The 22,435-nt window shown below is 37.5% G+C and overlaps 1 protein-coding gene across 3 annotated transcripts in view; it reads right to left on the minus strand.

Annotated features, from left to right (window-relative positions):
- LOC146448734 (polyubiquitin-A-like) overlaps positions 1-22,435 on the minus strand; it is a 34,314-nt gene that overhangs the window by 10,627 nt on the left and 1,252 nt on the right. For 2 of the 3 annotated variants that reach the window (XR_014860910.1, XM_085102377.1), the window contains exons 2-4: positions 7,276-8,192; positions 4,156-4,662; positions 1,476-2,240 (exon numbers count right to left, since the gene is read on the minus strand). Coding sequence is in view for 2 of the 3 variants with exons in the window: in XM_085102377.1 (XP_084958503.1) it covers positions 1,476-2,240; positions 4,156-4,662; positions 7,276-8,059 (2,056 nt within the window). In the remaining variant the exon portion in view is untranslated. Of the gene's footprint in view, positions 1-1,475; positions 2,241-4,155; positions 4,663-7,275; positions 8,193-18,573; positions 18,879-22,435 lie in introns of those variants that run through there. The other variant, XM_085102378.1, reaches the window with a different exon arrangement.

Consider the following 22,435-nt stretch of genomic DNA (forward strand, 5'->3'; position numbering starts at 1 on the left):
ATAAGGGGTAATTTATATGTCGCAGTTCTGTCGTATCTATTGTTATATATAGTGTTCCAGTTTCGGCAAAATGCCAACTCAAAATTTCGTGACACTAAAAACAAATTCCTTTTGTTTTTGGAGGGCCAAAAATGCGGGAAAAGATCAGCTAATATTTCGCAAAGCCAACAACAGCTCGTTAATTTGGGAAATAAGGTTCTGTTTCCTACAACTTTCTGAGACTTAAACGTTTAGTTTAACTATCCGAACAGATCGCACTATATTAGTGACGAAAATTTAAATGTCTTTAACAGTTAACTGAACGATCTGAAAACATCAACGACCAGTTATTTAAACAAAGTCTAGCTTACTAGGCCATGGCTTAAGACAATCAAATCTGCTTATAAGTGTTTCACTTTAAGTAGATAAAACGTTTTCTTGTCTGGGATCCAAGCCTTGTTGCTACCGTCAGCAGCAGACGGAGTTTAGATATTATTGGTGGCAAAATTGAAAAAGGCTTAGAACGTGGTTTTGGTAAACACCATCTAACCTACCTTTTTATAACTGGCCCTAGGTGTCTTGCTTTAATATTCTCGTTTGTTGCCACTGTTTGAGTAACGTTGGGATCTCTATTCTGTTCAATTTTTAGACCTGACTCAGCTAACGAAGAGTTACTTGTTGTTTATGTTGTCATTCAGCTGATTTATTTAGAATTTCTGCCTGTTTCTGCGGCGCTTAAATTAGATTGGACATGACTGAAACATAACCTATAAATTAAATAGGCTCAGAAACATATATTCTGATAGGCTCAGAAGCATATATGCTTCTGATACGCCTTATATCAGTAAAAACGAAAACAAACAGTACGTACGTTTATTACACCAACTGACAACCAATAGTTGAACTCTAATGGCTGTGGCCAAGCGGCAGAGTCAAATCAAATCATCTTACCCCTACAGCATGCTTTAAGTCCCATTCACACCAACAAAACATGTTTAATTAAGCCAGGTTTAACAAAATGAAAATTGGTAACAGAAGGCTAAACCATTGGCTTTGACATATGATTCAAGTAAATTTTAACCATGGTTCCATTTGTACTAAATCTGTGGTCGACAAAAATCCGAAAGAAGCTTTCATTAAGGAAACAATTTTAAATTGTGTTTAACTAAACAGCTTTTAAACGTTTTTAATCCTTGGTGTGAATAGGGCATAAGATATTGATAACCTTAAGCTTAGATTCAAATCTATCTTTTGTTTGGGTCAATCAAGTTTCTCACTTTCGTATATCCGTGCAATTATCAGGAAACGGGTCACATAAGATTTCCTCGTATGGACCAGACATTATAAGGCACCGATCAATTAAGAAACCAAACCTGTACAAGAAAATTAAAGGAGATATATATGAACCCCGATACGATACTCCTTTTTCGTTAGACGAGTAGGTAGAGTAACAAAACCCTGGTAGGGGAATATCTTTAATCCTACAAGAAACATACCTTTAGTATTACTCTCAACTTCGTGCAGAATTGAACGCATCTGGATATTGTGTTGAGCAAGAGTCGTGTCATCATTGAGTCGTCTCCGATCATAAGCCAGGTGAGGTGTTTTCTCCGGCGAGTAGCCCTCCAACTTCTCTATTTTCTTCTTAACTTTTCCAATGGTGTCACTTGGTAAGACATCTAACAGGATCATCTTTCCTGACAGCGTCTTGACAAATATTTCCACGGCCAAGTGTAGGATGGATTTGTGGTAAATTCGGTAGCCATAAAGGGTACCATCATCTTCCAGAACCTTGTCAGCAAAACAAAGACGCTGTTGGTCTGTTGGGATTCCCTCCTTGTCTTGAATTCTCGTCTTCACATGCTCAATGGAATCAAATGGATTAACATGTAAATTGGTCAGTTTCCCAGTCCACATTCTTACGCCCACTTCAAACTCGTACACTTTCCAATCTTTCAAATTCAACCATAGACAGCATTCACTTTGAATCTTGTAGTCACTCAGACTGCAAGTGTCTTCCAGTTCCTCCGACTCCAAGTTGAGAATTTGACTGGCATACGGAATTCTGAACTTGTCTTTAATTTTCATCTTCACTTTCCTGATAGAATCATTTGCGTCGACTACTAATGCGAAATAGTACAGGACAGTGGGCAATTTCAAAGCTTCTATGAAGATTTCAAAGGAAGCGGCAGGGGTATTGCCCTCGATCTGTGTGGAAGACATTGAAGAACTTTCGGTTGTCTCTTTTTGTGGGCGAAAAGCTGCAAGAAAGCAATAAATGAAAAATGCTAAATAGAAATTTAATGTCGACTCCTTGAATTGTCCGTTTTGCCCAAAATCCGATCGAGCTTGTTACTTGACTGTCCATCATTTTTATGCTAACTTCTCGGTTGCTATGGTAACTCACTTTGATGAGTACCTGTCAAAGTTGGCCAGAACTAGCCTATATAACTACTGACCTCTATCATTTACATTTACGAGGCGTAAAACGTAAAGCCACATTTTTTTTTTTCAATAATAATGATAATGAATGTGATAACAGAAACTGCTATGTTTGAAGATGGGGAACACCACACGCAGATTCAAATAGGGCCGGTGACAGTCTGTAACAGCTTGATCTAACTGCAATAAAAATGGGCTCGGTTTAATCTGTTCAGAATGCAAAAAAGTTGTTATGCGTGTTTCTTCTTTCCTTTTAAGAAAAAAAAATAGGAAAGCCTAATACTGGTTGTACCTGGAGAAGTTTACCTTGAGAAGATTTTTTCCTTTTTTTTTTTCATTGGTTTAAATTGTTTGTCAACAACCAGCTGAACAACATTTTTTAATAAACTTTTATTTTTTGCCAAGCTGTCTTTGCTCATGAAGCCCCCGACAGGCTTTCTAATCAATTTTACCTAGACCTCCCATGCTCAGCCTAAAATCACGTTAGATCTGAGTACGAGATTGAGGCTTCTTTGACAACATTTTCTGCAATTACTTCCCCAGGGTCCTCGCAAAATTCGAGAGACCCTCGTATATACACTGTGAAACAAACCACGAATCGTGGAGTATTGTTTGACTTGACTCACACTTGAATTTTTTCATCACAACACTTTTCCGGCGCTTTTTCATATTTGATTCAGGAGAGGGTGTACCGAAGACAAAAATTAAGTATATGATGTCACAAAATACGTGGAGTATTTCAGGTATGTACCAGGGTCTTCGCCGCCAGCCAATTTGAATATCGCGAGGAACAATGTTGGTTTTCCTGGTAACTGCAAGAAGAATCTTATTACAAGAAATAGTTACCTTCGATAATTTTTTTCTTTACTCGCCACACGTTTCTGAACTAGCAGTCAAGTAGTTCACCTGTCAGGAAACCTAAACCGAGTTACGCTACTGAAAAAGTTTGCTTTATAAGTTGCTATGGCAGACTGCTGCCAATTTTTGAAGAAGGAAACTGTCATGCATGGAAAAACTGGGTTTTGTAAACGGAAGAATATTAAACTTACGGGTAGTCCTCCTAATACAGAGGTATTGTTGTGCAGTTTTTGACCATGAAGCAAAAAAAATATCTTACCACCAAAGGCTAGTAAGATCCAAAATAAAAATTAGGGGTAACCACGCATTTTCAGAAATAATCAGGCAATTAACAAATCGAATGTGGTTAAGTGTTGTCTGCACTCTTATCGACAACGATATTCGTCATAACAGTGGTCAAAATGTTGTGGACTTAAGAGGCGCAGCCGAGTGAGTCGACAACAAATTTCGACCACTGTGATGACGAATATCGTTGTCGATAAGAGTGCAGACAACGCTAAACCACATTCGATTTGTTAAATTTAGTCGAAAATACATCATGTATAACTTTTTTTTCCACATTGAAGCTTAATTACCTCTGAAAATGCGTACCCCAAAATTCCGTTTCGAATTAAGACATTATCTTCCTGCTTAGTCGCGCCAAAATACCTTTTATTATATAAACACCGATGGAATACCAGGTGAGCTTTCGCGCGAAAACATGATATCTCACACGTGAAAAGATCACCGCTGCTATGGTTACATGATAAATCGCGCCTTTCACAATGGATTTCATATTTCATTAGTGTTTATATAATATATAGAACATTACATGGCCGCTTGGAGATACGAAATTTCTCTTCAAATGTTGAAATATCTTCTAGATCTTCGACTTACTTGAAAGATAGCGGAAATGTTCCCGGAGGCGTCTGTACTCTTTCTCCACAATGGTTGTGATGAGTTTTATCTCGATGAGGCCAAGCTCTTTCAGAACATCGTCTGTCACCAGATACTTTTGTGCCATTTCATTTAGATAGCCTGTGTAATAATCTTCCCACAGCTCGTCCAGGATCAACAAAGAGCCACATTCCACTGTGATTATTAAGCTGCCCGGTTTAGTTTCAACAAACAGTACTTTGCGCACCTCTTGGATATACCGAAGATAACCATTCAGGTCCTCTGGTTTGTTTGGATCAACTGACTCAAAGCACTTTAAAGCAATGACATTAAGGACAGCTTGTGCCGAGGGAAGCCTTCCATTAGCGCCATTTTCTCCCCCACTACCAGTTGCTGTTATTACATGTGGCTGACTGGAAGTGAGAGGTACTGCTGCCGCGCCCTGTTCCTCTCTTTGGCGTTCCTGTGGAGTAATGGCCTCACAATCTATCCGAAGTAAAAGACGAGCTGTTGAAAACAAAATCGGGAATAAGAAATGGACGTAAAAGTGAAAAATTAATTTAAGTTACATATTTTGTAGGCACGCCTTTCATATGAGATAACCGTTAAACTTGTCCAGGTTTGATGGGTTTACAACCTGAAGGTAATTTGCTACAATCAACCTCAGAATCTCATCTGCAGATGGAATGTTTCTATTTCCAACATTTGTGGGCAGTAAAGCCACTTGTGCCGCTACTGCGGCGCCCTGGGCGACTGTATTAAGGGTTCATGTAGGGTTCTCAACGAGCTTGTAGCTTTCTGCTGTGTATCAAGTCCTGTGATAGTTTCGCAATCGATCTTTGTATGAAGATGAACTGATGGTAAAGAAAACATTAACTCTTAACGAAAAAGATTAGAAATAAAAAATCTTTAAAGGTCTTCAAAGACCCAGTATGCAGAGGTATGACGGAAAAAACCGGGATCATCCAGCTAACAAAGTCTATACCTATCATTGAGATCCAGTACAGTTCAGTTCAGTTTATTTGCCATTACTCATTGCACATCGTTACAAGATAAATATATATTAAAATATAAAAGATAAATAAGCAACAAAAGAGAGAGAAACAATTAAAAATTAAAAAAAATGCCAACTTTCAAATCAGGATTTTAGGCGTAGCTTATTTAATTTTATCAATACATTCACAGGGAGCAGAGGAATTATGCTAGAAATGTCAATAAAAAACCGTCTTACCTCTTAAAATTGCATTCTTGTATTTCTTTGCGTAGTTAAAACTTCATTTGCGAACCAAATATATGCATTCATTTGCGATCGAATGCGATCGATCGTTTCGAACCGCCATTACTTTGAAAAGTGTCGACCGCTGTTTATTGGGCCAACTGACTGTGGGCGGCAAAGATCATTTTATCTTCTCGGCACTTCGTGCCTCGTTCGGAAAGCTTTGCTTTCCGAAAATCATTCGTTGGACTTCGTCCAACTGAATACACGGTCCCAATAAACAGCGGTCGACACTTTTTAAAATAATGGCGGTTTGAAACGATCGATCGCATTCGATCGCAAATGAATGCATATATTTGGTTCGCAAATGAGGTTTTAACTACGCAAAGAAATACAAGAATGCAATTTTAAGAGGTAAGACGTTTTTTAATCGACATTTCTAGCATAACTCCTCTGCTCCCTATGACACATTTAGGTTAAAAAGCAAGTACACAATCAAACACGCACAAGCAGCAAAACATAAAACAGCATGTTCAAAACAGAAGTAGTCCATTTAGGAGGAATGATCTTTATTTACATTTAAACAGAGAAATACTCTCAGCATTCTCAATTTCTGAATTAAAGAAATTAAACATTTTAGGTCCTTGGAAACTTATTGCAAACTGTCTGCTATTCGATATTCGTTCTACAGGGAAATAAGTAAAACGAATTGCAATGACTTTGTAAGTATTGCAACGATGAATATGATTTGTGAGCAAAAACATTTCTTTGAATGCATCAGGAAGGAAGCCTTTTTTGAAAAAGAAACATTAACTTTCCAATTTGAAATTGGTAAATTTCATGTAATTTTAGAATCCATGCATAAATATTTGACTCACAAAGGACAGAACCTTTCGATGATTGTAAAAAGCAGCACCTCAATAAGATTTTCAACATAAGGACTTCTTACAGCTTACTTCTCTCCTCATCACGCGGCACGGGATATATAGCCACTTCAACACTCTGTTTGAAGGAGGGGAAGAGAGGGTAAGGGAGGGGGGGGAATGGGAAGGTTCGCAACCTTCGATGACTGCCAGATGGGTTGAAGGAACAACCAATGTAAGACATTAATTACCATGTGGATATGTTATTTTGTGAATTTAAAACTATGACTAACGAGGCGCAGCTGAGTGGTTTTAGACCCGATAAAACATGTGCTGCAAGGTTTTTTTAAGCGGCCTCAAAAACAATCCAGTTCCTGTTCCACAAGTGAGAGGTAAAAGTTGTTAAATTCGACTGACACGGCCATATTTCCATGAAATATGTCATCAACAAATGTTAGCAACAAATCAAGAAATGAGACCACGAAGCAAGATTACGCATTTCTAACCAATCTGATTGTCATAAAAACGTTGGCAGAGTTTCATTACAGCTGCCATGTAACGAGATAAGTCCATCACGTCATGTTTTTATTTCTTAAGCCAATAAACGAACTTGTCAGCGGCTAAAAAAAAAGACATCGTAAAAGTTACCAATGCCCGTTAACCGGTGAAGCCATCAACAAGAAATTGTGCGACAAAGTGCTAAAAAGCATCATCCTCGAATTTTACACCAAACTGCCTGGTCGACAAGCCTCGAAATGACCCCCCATCTTAAACTCGTGAATGCGCGCATTAGCAATGAACGAGTTATCGTAACGTGGAGGAAATGTCAATCGGTCGGTCGATGGGTTGTAAACTTTCAAATATGGCGTCCTCTCACTGCTTGCTTTAGTATTAATGTAATACAGCTGGTTCAGATTTTAGCTTTTGGTATTGAAATAAGTACTTTGACCCCACAGTTTTGTATACCTCAGTTGTTTACTTACTCACTTACTTACTAGCACTTACGTACCTACTTATTTACTTACTTACTTACTTACTTACCTCCAGCTGACCGAGTGCTAGCAGTTGAGGAGCTTAGTCTGTCGAAAGACTGATGCACCGCTCCGAGCTGATCTTTCAGTTGATCTGCTTTTTCTCCAAGTTGCCTGATCCCTTCACGGACTTCATTAGTCGCGCTGTTAAGACGTTCTATGGCGTTCTTAACTTCCATATCGTCTTTGTACCATCTGTCCAGTTCTTGGCCATTTCTTTCATCCTCTAATGTAAGGGGATCCTTCAAAAAATTATCAACGGTCCTCTGCCATTCATGTTTCCTTGCAGCACTGATCTGTCCTGCAATTCTCACAAGAGCTCCGCTGATTTCTTGCCAAAGCGATGGAAATTCGTCATCTGTGACCTCCATACTTTGATTCACATGACCGTAAATTGAGTTTCGGTAATGTTTGATTCTTGCCAATTCTGCAGTTAAGCTGTGGTCAGAACTGGGAGGTAGCACATCCCAGCCTGTGGCAGGAGGGGCGAGGCCACATATTGTCCTCAGCAAACGGAAGAGAAGAGTGACATCAAAATCTGTTGACTTGCCGTACGCCCCTGGGGAAGGGTAAAGACAGTCCCACTGTGGCTTGGTGAGTTTTGCTGCTTTGAGCTGTTTCTGCGTGACAGGATTGCTTAGCATTGTTGGAAGATCACTTGGTGGACAATGGGCATCAAAAATCTCCCTCAGTAAGGTAGTTCCGCCAGCTATAAGAAGCCGTGTGACACGTTGGAAATTTCCTTTTCCAGCTGTCGAGCGGAGCACTTTATCATGGTCTGGGACAGCTGCCATTTGAGATGGTACCCAGTTGACGTTTTTTACCTCAAAACTTGTGACTCTGTTACCATTCAGGTTTTGGCAATGCAACAGCAGTTATTCAACGACGTGTCAAATTCCACGAAGAAATCCACGGGCAAGAACATAACTGTAAAATGAGATCAAGTTCAGAATTACTGAATTAGTAACAAACTTAATAGATAGCAAGGTTAATTTCTAAACAGACTGTGGTGCTCCGTCTGCTGAGGTGGAGTGTTTTGGTTTTATCAACACCAGAGTTGATAAACTAATTTGGCCACCGTAAAGAGATTCGAGTACAAGTCCTTGCATTCGATTCTCTTTAATGGTGGGCAAATTACCTTATCACCTGTGCATGTGCTGTTGATAAAACACACATTTCTAATATACTTAGTCTATTGAGGCAAGGAATAACTTCTGTGATTAACGAGAGAATACTTGGGGTCTGTCACCTATTTTTAGTGCCAATTTGAACAGCCTAAAACATTACCTTTATCGATGAAAACGATACAGTTTTGGACCAGGTTTACCCTACTAGTTCACAGAAACTGGCATTAAAAATCTTTTGACGCAAATGGCTAAAATCGCAATGGAAAACTTGCAAAATTGGCCCATTTGTCAAGTTTGGAGAGTTCACTAAAAACAAATTATGATTTGTTTTTTTCTCGAAGAAATAACTTACTTATTTTCCCCCGGTTCTCCCGACCAAGCGTTGGATATGAATGGGGAGGGATTAAGACGAAGCGAAGTTTCTCATCACGTGGGCACGACTCCCTTGTCTGTCTACTTTCAAGCCACGGAAAAAAATCGAAAGAGAAACATAATGCTAGCGGTCTACCATTTCTGCACGGAGTTTAGCTTCCAAAATGTTATATAAAACCACTTAAAATTACTAACAAAAAAGACCGTTCTCGCATCCTTCGTACTGAGCTCCTTGCACAAGCAATTGTATTAAGCTACATGACACAAAGATCCAGTTCAATACCGAGAATGGACATGGACATTTTACTTGAATCTGTGACTTTAAATGGTGAGCAGAACTAATTAGCAGTGTAATTTCAAACTAAAAGTTTCTCCCAGTTTTCTATTTTGTGAAGTTCCACAGAATCCATAATTGAAACAAACCATCTTTAACTTCTGTAGCCGATAAATTTGTTATTGTATTGCTACTGAAATGTTTTCACCACCAAGACAATTATCTGCTTTTAAGGTCGGTCTTTCCGCTTCGATCCGATCCGAGTGATCTTGGATCAAAAATCCGGATTTGGATTTTCCCCAAAAAACGCACCCTCAGGTAAACCGTTTGTGAGAGTACTGTGGTTTCTGAATTCTTTCTTTGGTTTTCAAGTTTCAGTCCGAATTTTAATACCTTAAAATGCACATGGTTTGATACTGCCCCCAATAATCAAAATGAAATTTTTAAGCGTTATCGTTGATAGTATTTGCGACAAAAGATATTGACGGCATACTTTTGGTTTATGTTTGGAGAACGCTTCCTTGTCCTTTTGATGTCCGATGATTTCGTGGGCTTACTGTACGTGTAACCAGGTGAAAATCTTCAAGGAGTTTGGTTTGATGGGCTCTCATGTACCAATTTAACAGCACTGATTGTCATCAGTGAATGCAATGTAACGAGTATTACCCGGCGTGATCAATTGATGAAACCCATAATCGATAAGAGTCGATGGCAATCAATGACAATTGATAACAATTAGTCGATTGATCTCGGAAATCGATCGATGGCCGAAAAAATTGATTATTAGTTGCCATCGGTTGTTATCGATTATCATCGATTTTCATCCATTATTATCGATTGTCATCGCTTTGCATATTTTTTCGAAGGCCAAAAAGAAATGCGTTTACAGAGGAAATACGGTGAAATTTAAATACATAACAGTTGTTAAATTGCAGGGTACGTATATAGGCCCAAGCTACCAGCTAGCCAAAGAAATTAAGAACGCAATATAAATACAGGGCCTCCTAGACGACGAGCAGTCCATTATTTTTCTCACGGATAGTAAAAGCCAGTGTGAGGAGATGCTCCTACGAGGAGACGCGACGGGCATACAGTTCCCTGTATTTTTTTCCCGCGAACTATTTTTAGCAGCAGTTCACGGCTGGTTCGCTACACAGACAAATGTATGGAAAGTTTAAAACACAACTGGACGCTTTCTGGCACAGCTACATCCCTCCAATTTTTTATCTTAAAATCCTTTTCCTAGGGCCAAAAGTTTCCAATTCATGAATTTTTCAGAAGCGATGTTTAATGAAAATTATTTGACATTGGATTTCCATACAAACACTGTTTGCCTACTCGTCAAAATGGCGTCGAAAACCGTGATAACGCCTATCTTGGTTGCCTAGCACGTGACTAAAATCTTGCTGTTCTCAGTATGGTAACATTCCTTTTTATGTTCAAACGGCGGCTTCTGTTAGAGTTTCATAACATCGGAAGAAGCTTTTAGTCTTGTTAAAGTTGCCATTTTGGCTTGATCCAAATGAACGTAAATATAGGAAATACGTCAAGCGTTAGCAAACTTTCAGTGTTTACATTTGTTCTGGTTCTTGTCGGTCACCCTAGACCCCGAATGAAATTTTAATATTGCGAAGCTTAAGTTTTAGTTTCCTACTTTACCCTCAGCCGTAATCACCCAGGGAATTGCCTTGAATCATTAATCCTGATCTTATCGATAACGTTTGACAGCAAAGGAAGATGTATCGCTCTGTGGAATTTCGTATTATTTCGTACTATTTCAGTCTCGTCGTTTCCTTCCCAACAAGACGAACCAAAAGAGTGTCTGTGAGGGAGGTTAATCGAAGTCAAACTTTTGGAAAATATCCTTCCTGAAAGGAAAGTTGCCCCTTAGTTTTGGTCAATGGAAGGAGTAACCAGACAACACTCCTACTAGCCGTTTTATTCGTTGAGCTGATTTTACGTCCGTGCTTTTTGTCTCGTGATGGCGGCCGAAGATGAATACATGCACTATAGGTTGACTGATGAATAACTTCTGCTTTTGATTAAATTCCGATTAAATTGATGTAACGTTTACAGCTTATCGAGCGAGTGACATTCAGCCCACAGCGATAACTCGTTGATTGCACAAGCGCATTCACGAGTTAAAAAGGAGCGAAACATGCTTAAATACACTGAGTTCTTGACATCGCAGCAGTTAGCGGTAGTAGCTGTTCATACACTTAAGTTATCTATATGAGAATGGAGACTCCAAAACATGGTTGGATACTTTAGAAAATAGGGAAGTGCTGACCCACCAGAATCTACTACCGAATTTTAAGAATACAGTGCTACGTGTTACATTCCTGGAAAACAACAAAAAAAAAAAAATAATAAATAAATAAATAAAAATACGATGCTGCAGTCAGCAATCTCAACCACTTTTTAAAATGACTTATGCGTTGCGTAGATCAGGCTACTATCATTGCCTGATTTCATACCGTGGGGGTCTGGGTACGAGTCTGCGTATTATGGGTTATGGGACTCAACACCCACATAGCCGGAAAGAGCACACCGCACTTTACAACATTTCCAAGTTTGGTGTTAATCAAGCTAATATTAGGAAAGATACAGCCATTCAAAAACTCCAAATTTTACTAAGAAATGTATGGAACGCCGGACGTGTGTCCGGCGTTCCATACATTTCTTAGTAAATTTTTAAGTTTTTGAATGGCTGTATCTCGCCTAATATTAGCTTGATTGACACCAAACTTGAGGATGTTGTAAAGTTCGATGTGCTCTTTCCGGCTATGTGGGTGTTGAGTCCCATAACCCATAATACACAGACTCGTACCCAGACCCCCACGGTATGAAATCAGGCAATGGGTACTCCAAAATATGATTGGACACAGAACTGAGTTGGGAATTTCAAACCCAAAGAACTTATTATTGGATTTTCCAAATACAGTGATAGTTCATACATGTCCAATACACTCGACCTGAGTCCGGTTGACTTCATTCCCAGGCGAATTGAGTCTGATCGCGACGGGAACCGGAAATGGGTGCAAGACGCTTGATCAGTGGTACCGGAAGTAAGGGGTTAACAGGAGCGAGGGGGGTTGAAAAGTTGGCAAACAGACTCGATTGGATCCAATGGAGACAGTTCGTCCTGGCAACTCCCCGGAAGTCAGTTCGCGCGAGACAGAAAATATCTCTTTGTCATGAGGCGAAACAAGCGCGCTTCTCATGAAACATACGTCTTTTTTTGAAGCCGGTGAGGCGAAACAAGGGCGCTACACATGTACCATTAGTCGTTCTTTAAGCCATGAGGCGAAACAAGCACGCTACACATGAAATTTACGTCATTCTTAAAGCCATGAGGCAAAACAAGCTACTCATGAAATATACGTCTTTCTTGAAGCCGCTGAGGCCAAACAATGGCGCTACACATGAAACATTAGTCGTTCTTTAAGCCATGAGGCGAAACAAGCGCGCTACACGCGTAACATTAGTCGTTCTTTAAGCCACGAGGTGCGAAACAAGCGCGCTACATGTGTAACATTAGTCGTTCTTTAAGTCACGAGACGAAACACCACGCATTTCGCTCATGCCGAGTGTGACAAATTTTCCTTCGCTTTATCGCTTGACAAATTCAAATCTAGTTGTCAAAAAAAATTTCCACAAATGGCTCGCTTCTCGTTTGATCAGTTGCATTATCATCAATTATCACACTAGATCGGTTATAAGAATAGACAGCACTTTTATCAGAATATAACTACACCCAAGAGAAAATGAAAACAAAAGAATATTATGTCCTTATTATCAATAATCCTTTATTAAATCGCATTGTTACATAAATGCCAAAAACGCACATTAGAAATCGACAAAGTGGTTCGAAACCCGCCAACTTACAGCGCAGGATCATGACCTCTTGAGCGCACTGAGACAAACGTTGTTTATAAGAGGTCCATTGCAGTGATTGACGGCAGTGAAAAGCGCAACGGTTCGGTTGAATTTTGAACTACAGAGTCCGCATGTTATTGAAAGACGCAGTAATCTTGCTTGGGAAAAATTTCCCTTCACAAACACATCAAAGTCGTTGAAGTTATGATGTTTACATACGTACTTAATTTGATAAGTAGGTTGTGAAAAAATATCACAGCCAAAGCTAAAATACAATTCAATACAATAAAATACAATACACAAGAAAAATAACAAAGCAAGAAGAGAACTATTTACACAATTCTTCAATTGCAATCAATAAAAAAAATCATGAGATTCTTTATTGAAAGAAGTCTTTATTGCGAAGAAGTCTTTTAAAGCGTTGTAGGTTGTCTGGTACATCAGCATGTCTATTGCAGTTAAGTTAATTTTTATTTTAGTTAACAGCGACATGAGGGTTTTCAAACTGATGCAGACTTTTAAATTGAAGTTAATAGGCAACGCAAAAGGAAGTAAATGTTCTTAGTGAGATCGAGTTGGGATATACATGTAGTTTGGATTTTTATTATGGATATTTTTTATTATAAGTAGAGTGGGGAAAAATAACAATTATATTAAAAAAAAAAATACATGTATAGGTTTGTTTTGATGAAATAAAGTGTTTAAAGTGGGAAAAAGAAGCCCAAACGACTCAATTTAATTATTACTGTTATTTTTCTTTTGGAAAAAGGTTCCTGATTCATCGCCTGTTTCCTTTTGCCAGATGTTTCTAAGTTTTAATAATGTTTGTCTATATCTGACCTTGATGATGACGTCTAAAAAAAACCTTTTGAGGCGGTTAAATGGGCTAGTAGTGGGGAACACAAAATCAAGGCTCGTATTCCTGGAATGTTAATTGTACAGTTACATTTTCCATTGTGCAGAAAATACTTTAAATTTGTGGCCCAACTTACTGACCCACCTTCTAAGGGGGAAGGGGCGGTGAGGGCGATGGGAATGGCCTATAATTAATTAATTTAACAACTTTAGGAGAGGCCAAGTGAACCACGCAGTTCATTCTATTTCTGTTCTGTATGTACCACTAAATTATAAACTATCATCAGTCATCTAATTTACTTCTTATTATTCAACCATTTCATTGTTATTATCATTATTGTTTTGGAGACTGATTATTATCACTATTGATTAAAAACTGAAAGCAATTTTCATTACAATCCTTATGCATCTATTTCTTAGGGTTTTGCATAAGAGCCATCACAATCGTCGTTAAAAGACCACGGAAATTGTGTCAAAGCCACTACGTACTTGACTATGTACATGGCTAGGATAAATTTAAAATATTATTTATATTAATACCACTTTAACTAATTAATCAATTAATCAATTAATTAAATAAAGTTAAACTCTAAAGTTTTAGACATTGCATACTAGGCACTGAGAAACTTGTTTCGACTAGCTTCAGCTATTTGCAGGTAGGTATATAACCAGCTCGTAACTGTCTGTTTCAATGAAGTGTTGTCGTTGTTGTTTGTGTTTTTAGTGCAGAGCTGAAGTATATCTATTGAATAAGGCTTAAAACAAATTAAATGCAGAAGGTAAACTTGTCACTGCTACTCACTCAGTTTTTGATTCTGAGTAATGCCTCTAATACAAGCAGTGAGCAGTGAAGGCTAACAATGTTGCTTTGTGTGGGATCTATTTTAAATGACCTGCATAATGCATGAGGACATCACTCCATAAGCTGACTGAGACAGTTGAGAGGTGCCATATTTTTCTATTTAAACATCAAGGATGTTACGTTTTTCTCTGGAGGTAATTGTCTATAAATAGATAGGTTACATGTACATGTAGTGATCAGTTTTCGTCTTTTTGGACTTTTGGGTGATTTAATAATGAGATGCATGTCAGCTTGCTTATAAGGGGCAGAGCTCTTTTCCCTTTTCAGGATGTTGAACAATGAGAATTATACTTCGAACATTTCACATCAAAGGCGAAGAGCTGAGTTTCCATGCATTGATCTTGGTGCAAGGCGCTCAGAATAAACTTGATCACCATTAACTGGTTCCTGCATGACTCGTTTTCAACTGTTGGCCAAATGAGGGAATCAGAGGTTGGTTCCTCCATGGAGTTTGATTCACTGAGGGATTGGAAATGACCAGACCGTCAAGAAGAAAAGGGGTTTGGGTGTATTTTGTTCCAAGCTCTGGATAAGCTTTTATACAAGCACACAGATGCTTGCATGGAAGTCGGTACCTCTTACAGACTGGACATTGACACTCATGGGAAAGACTTTAAAAGTGTTCTGTCTTCCCCATATTTCACCTCATACATCTTCTTGCCACCACCACTGTTTGCATTAAATGCTCCTGATGATCACGTACAGATATTGTTTGGGGTAATGTCCATCTCCCAGCATTCCATTATGAGAATTGCCATTCAGTGAGGCCTATTATGCAGGAAGGGATCGGAGGGAAGTTATCTTTACAGCCTTAATGGCCTTCATGGTACTGGACATTGAACTCAATATACCTGAAAGTAATTGAGAACAAGGGCATTAAACAGTGTTAAATTAAGCCAACACCAAGCCATCAAATTCATTTATACCAGAAGGAAATCGTTACATAGTAAATTGCTTTTAACATCCATATTTGAATGTAAATATATATGAAACACATTTTGAACTGGGGATGAAAGATCAAAATAATAGAAGAAAGATCCTCGCAATTAGTACGCAATTTAAGCATTTGCAAAAAGCGTAAAAAAATTTTTTCAGGCTTTCTTTCTGCAACTGCTTAAATTGCGTACTAACAACACATTCGACACATTCACATTTCAATCCTAGCAGTATGCAGGATATTTTTCCCATGAACCTAGTTTAATGGTCTTAGCTCCCACGAGCCTCCTGTAGCTCAGTGGTAGAGCATCCAAACTAGCAATCAGAAGGTCTTAGGTTTGACTGCTGGTTATAAGGAGCACTTGGATTTCTGTTTTTCCGAGTATGCCTTTGTCACTTTCTACAACAATACATCATTCTCAAGAAAAATAATGATGACGACGATGAGAATGACTTTGTAATGCATGCACATTTGTTCAGGGGGTTGCATTATGGTTAACTGACATAAAATTATGACAACTGGCAAAAGTATAAAAATTATATGTTCTTATGTTATTAGATTAAAAGTAAATATTTAACAACTTTCTTAGCTATCAGGGAGGGGCTACGTCTGCGATAAGCACAGTCAACATCACACTCAGGGAGCGGTTCTTGTACCCCAAGAGGAAATCATACATGTACATGTACTTATTAATGGATTCATTTGGGCACTAAAACTCATTGTCTACCAGTGTTAATAACAGCAGCAACAAGGTCATCACAATATGCATGATATATAAGTTTGGCACCAAAGCTAAAAAAATGAACAAGTTCAGAAATACAGTAAATACTACATGTACATTTTATAATTATTTGTTTAATGTTGATTTGGGCTACTGCATGTTAAAAGATTTTATAATTGGATGGATTTAATTACTGGTAATGCTACCAGCTAGTACAATGGTAAATCCAACATTATGTTATGGCATAAGGATGTCATCAGCAAAAGGAGAAAATTAAATGCTATGAGTTACCAATGACATTATATTGCATAAACTTGATTTGAAAAAAAAAAAAAATGTTGTCAGGAAAAAGGTATAATTAAACCATGAATAATACGGCAAAATTTAAAGGAACTATGTCTGACCCCCGGCGCGTGCACATGTTGATGAGAAGCACCTTAAATTGACATTATCATTGGCCCAACTTTTTCAAATATAGTCGGGAGAGTTCAGGAAATTGTTTTGATCTGTTTCGATCGCATTCATCTTCTGAAAGTTAGCTGGTTTTTTTATTTATTTACAATTAACATTCTTTGAGTGTCATCGAGTATAATCTATGATTTAAAATAACAATAAATATAAAAATAAAATTTATAATTAATTTAAAATATTATTAGTTCATAATAATATTTTAAGCTAATTAAGCTAATTATCTGCCATGCGCATACACCACTTTTTATGCCAGGGGTATGGTAATGCCTCTTTTATAATTTATAAAAGAGGCATTTGATCAAGTCATTTACACCCATGTACACATACAGGCGTATATCTTCGAATATGCCAGCAGAAATATACTGTAGTGTAACTGATGAGTTTAATTGTTTCTTTTGATTCCTTTGCATTTTCAGAAAGGTTTGTTAAAGGTGTGGTACAGTTTATGTGTTAGTGACACCTGTCAATAACAAGGTTATCAAGTAGTGGTAAAGTACTTTTATACCACACATAAAAAAATTAGTCTCATGATGCATGGTTTACAATAATTCTTCTGTAGGGTGAGATCGGACATCAGCATACACCACTGGCAGCTACTATCAGTCCACATTATTATCTCACCACCCACCCAACCTGGATGAAATCCAAGATGGAGATCGATAGACTACCAAACCCCAAAACTATGTCTCCTATTGACTAATTTACAAACAGTCACTGGCCAGTGTATGTGGCTTCTTTAATGTCCTACGTACAGATTAAATTATTGGGAACATAAAACGTTGAAGACAGGACCTGCTGTTTAATCAGATCTCACAAATCCACCGAAGAAGACTAGAAGGTCTAAGCATTTGTTATTTAACAAAAGCAGCCCTTTTCTCCTTAAGAGTTAGTCTGGCAGGGCTTTTAACCTGTGACAGGCTTCCACACAGTAGTCCAGTGACTTACTAACTGATCAAGCTAGCTGGCTAGCTACCATCCATCATTATAGCCTACTACTGGTCCACAGTGCATGCTTAAGTGATTATCACTGTTTCAATGACAGACATTGACCTGTACGATTAAGCCTGTGAAACACATGTATAGCTGACTGGGCAATTTAATGCATGCATGTTTAAAAGATGAAAATTCAAAACTATTAAAATTTCATAATTAACTGATTACCTTGACTTCAATCCACGTGGAAAGACTAATTATAACTTATACTGGTTCTGGCTGTATTAATAGTCCCGCAATCTACTAACTGATCGAGCTAGCTGGCTGGCCACTATTCCCCAAGCCTAATACCCACAGTGCATGCTCAAGTAATTTATCACTGTTATGAAGCCTGTGAAACACAGCTGACTGGGTAATTAATGTATGCATACATGTGCAAAAGAATACAAATTCAAAAGTATAAAAAATTCATAATTAACTGATTAAATTCACTTCAATCAGTCCACGAGGAAAGACTAATTATTATAACTTATACTTCTGGCTGTATTAATGGTATTTCAAAAAGAAAAAAAGTAGTAGTGGTACAGGATTAGCTAGTATTGAATTAATTTGTCCATTAGTTTAATAGACAAAGTATTCCTACTTTAAAATCAGGAGACCATGCAATTTGCTGAACATATATAGATTGTTGCAGGGAAGGTTTTGTTTTTGGATACTAATGAGTGCATGTATGACTGCCTGTTCTGAAACTACAGTGTACTACAGCAAAAATCTTAACTTATAATTAAGCTGCAGTAGGTATCAATTATTAAACTAAAATAACCTTTTCTAGAGGCAGAAATCTTATTAGCAGTAACAATTAAATGCAAATTCTTACTTTTTCCAGACTTTGATTTTGCATCACCAAGTAGACTCATTTCTTTTGAGATCTTGTCCTTTCCTTGATGGCACCTGATAATTTTCCCATCCACATGTACAAAAGGGACTCCGTCACATGAAATGCTGGCTCATGATCAGCACTATAATCCTTTCTGGCCTTTCCTCTCCCAAAATGACAAATCATATTTTGTGGACAGTGGTTATGAACAATACCAAAATATTCTCATTAGAAGCCGAAAGTTACATGGATGCATTGATTGTCTCAAACCAACTAACTCTTTTAAACAGTGAAGATATACTGTCCTATCTAATAATAGTAATAATAGTAATAATAATAGTAATAATAATAATAATAATAATAATAATAATAATATTAATAATAACAATAATAATAATAATAATATCTGTCTGTTTACAGTTGATATAGGCCATTGTTTAGTACTCTCTGATTACATTAATCCTCCATTAATTATTTGGCGATAAAATCCAGATTCAACTTCTTTTCCTCTTATTAAATAATTATACAATATTCTGTTGGAAACACATATTTTTAAAGTTGCCAATTCTTCAAGAAAGGGTGAGCAGGAGGTGGGGCAAAATTACCTTGCTATATATATTAATTATCAACCAAGAATATACTGGTTCCTTCTAAGCTATAGGTTTTATACCACCAGGCAAAACTAAACAATACAATTAATTTTCAATTAATAAATTTGTACTCCCCCCCCCCCCAACCCCATTTTAAACTTAAATTGCATTTCAATTCTTAAACTACAATTAATATTCAACACATCAAGTGGGCTCGATATTCACCTTCTGTGCACAATGGATCCATGTTAATTTTCTGCAATAATTATGCATAATTCCATGTGCCGGGGAGAAAAGACAATCTCCAGGTTTTTTTTTTTTTTTTTTTTTTTAATAAAACTGTACTTTAATTGTTATTCAATTAACTAGCTGAATAATAACAAAAATTATCGTGCTAAGATCTTGCAGAATATCTCCTGATTATAGCAAACTCAGCCCATTGATCTGTAGTTGTGGAGATTTCAGATAATTAAAACACACACGTTTGCTTAACTTAGCATATTATATGGTTATAATAATTATAATAGGCTAAGAATGCTTTGCATTACTTACCGTTTTAGCCACTTTATCCATCTCCACTACACTGTCAGATGTAAAAGGTAGCTTCCAGATCGAGGCAACGCCTTCTTTCAAGTTTGAGAGCCGGATCGCAATTTTCAATGAGTTAAACCAACAAAAAACCTGGGGGGAGGGGAGGTACTAAAAACAATTTAATACAGGGAGGCTCCACCCCAAGGTCCTACCCCTTACCCTTTTATATACCATTTTTGGCAGAAAAGGTACCCCTTTTGTACACCTTCCATTGACAAATGGTACCCCCGGTTCGTATACCTTCCATTGGAAAATAATGAAAGGGCCTTTTAAATATATACCTAAATGACAGATTTCCCTACCCTTTCATATACTTTGACTCGTGAAATCCCTACCCTTTCATATACCTGAAGCGTGAAAGAGGTACCCCTTTTGGGCGGAACCTCCACATATAGGCCATTGTAGGGAGTACCCCCCACCCCCCTCCAGATAAAAAGAATCAAACCCATAATCCTCAAAATTCAATAACCAATTTTCAGAACTAGAAAATTTCCAAAACATCAAAGCATGTGATTTTGAGTTTGCCACGCTGAAGCAGTGAAAGGAACTTGTTTTCCGCATTCCTGACCGGAGAGAAGTCCCTAAGAGTCGGAGTCGGAAGGGTTCAGTGAAGAATTATTCTTTCAGTTTTAGTCTCTGTGCGAAAACCTGCATGATTCTGATCACTGCAACCTTTGGAATTATGCATTCCTCTGACATAAACGCAAATCCTTACTGATTCTTTTTTGGAGCTGACTGACAATAAAGAATCTGTCAACAACGTAGGTATGTAACATGCAAGCTGCTGTCAACACTCATGAGAATTTTTAAAATAATTCTTTTATTCTGATTGCTGATCTACATCTAATAAGCAAAACTGTTAATGCAGGAAGAAAGAAATATTTTTTTTCTGGCAAGACTCAACATTTACAGGAGTTATAATCGCAATGCCAACAAAGCAGGCAATCGTGCTAATGATGTTCTGGTTTTTCTTTAATTTGCAAGCGAGACAATGATTATTTTTCTTTAATTCTAATCAAGCAATCAAGTGTAAATATTACATGTATATACCTTCCAACTTTTTCTGACCTCTGAAAACACTCAAAGATTTCCCAAACAATTTTACCTGGTCCCAGTCTCAGGATGTGTAGTCAGCTAAACTACATTTGTAGATCTTGTACTCAGTGCCTTTCCTTCAATAATCAGAGATTTCGTTTCTCATATTGCTTTGAGTAAATTTACATGTCTTTGGAAAGTGTGTCAGTTTGCAACTTTGTTTGTAAAGTTTGTAATAGCTCACATTTTCAACCAGGTGTAAAAAATTAAATAGGCCCGTCAGCATGAGCTAGTGTGAGATCGAAGTTTTCAACCCACAGGCATGAGACTCATGCTGAAGGTGTGAGAATTTGGCAGGTAAAATATTACTGCATGCATGGAGACTACTGGCTTTATAGACCTTTGCTGATTGGGGGCTTCAACACCTCTATGTATTTAATCTTTAAGCTTTGCCAGCTCAAATCTTGTTTCAGATTTCTCTTAATACTTTTCTACCAGTTATTCATTAGGAAGGAAGTCAACAATTTTTAGTGAATTTATTAATTTTGCCATAACATAATCCTCAGATCAAAATCTGACTGCGATAGGTAAAGACATTAATACACACTGTACAAAGGTTGTTTAAGGAGAATTCCATGTAAAGCAAGACATTGCATCCCCCTAAAGTGAAGGGGCAGAGTCAGTTGTTTGTCTTGTATAAAACCAAAGCATGGTAAATAAATTTTCAGAGACAATTCTAATCTTATGACTCCAGTCCAGTGAATTATTTCGAAGCTATTTTTTTGTGAAATAATCAGTGCTTGAAAATAACTATTAAATAATAAATGTTTCAGTTGCATCCCCAAGCCTTGCAAAAATCATGGCAGCTTAAGAGTCTTTTTTACAGGCCTTGATCCAACTGTTTCTTTTAGGAGTTTTTCCACGAAATCAATTATAATTTTACAGTGAAAATTTGCACTGTGTTTGTCAAAGTTCATTGATGACACTGGAGTAAACAAAAGAAATTTGAGAGAAAGGATCCTATTTGGTGCACTTAATTGGCTTGAAACCCTATATGAAATTGACACTTCAAAATCAGTAGACCAAGACAAAATCTCTGGCAATGTCTGATTTAGTCCCTTATATAATTAATTCACTTCCCTCTGTTGTCTCCGCTACATCATGTCTCCTTGCAGGAAACAATTTTCAAGTGCACTCACTTAGCAGTCACTGCTGAATGGTATGGAGTTTTGAGGTGTAAACAATTAATATCGCAAAGCTTTTCAGTTTTGTGCTTTCATTGATAATTGATGAAAAAAAAAATGATTATATATTAATTGCTTTCACATGGAAGAGAAGTACCAGCTAGCTAATTACAATTGTAGCTGTAAAATGGGGCCTCAACCATAGCAGTCACAGGCCCTCAATGAAGGGTGTACTGGAAGACATTATTAGCAAAACTGACCCAATAAAATCAACACTGTGATACTTACACTATAATTAGTTTTATCTGCTTGTTTCTGCATGTACTGAGTTTTGATGAGCAAGTTTAACTTTCTGTTCTTAATCTTAGCAATCCCGTTATGATATCAGTAGAACATTAATAAAGTACATTCTATTTGGGACACACCACCAAATCTATTAATTTGAAAGAAAAAAAAGAGTAA

Source organism: Pavona decussata, unplaced genomic scaffold (genome assembly GCF_977016875.1).
Source record: "Pavona decussata unplaced genomic scaffold, jaPavDecu1.1 SCAFFOLD_759, whole genome shotgun sequence".
Taxonomy (NCBI): domain Eukaryota; kingdom Metazoa; phylum Cnidaria; class Anthozoa; order Scleractinia; family Agariciidae; genus Pavona; species Pavona decussata.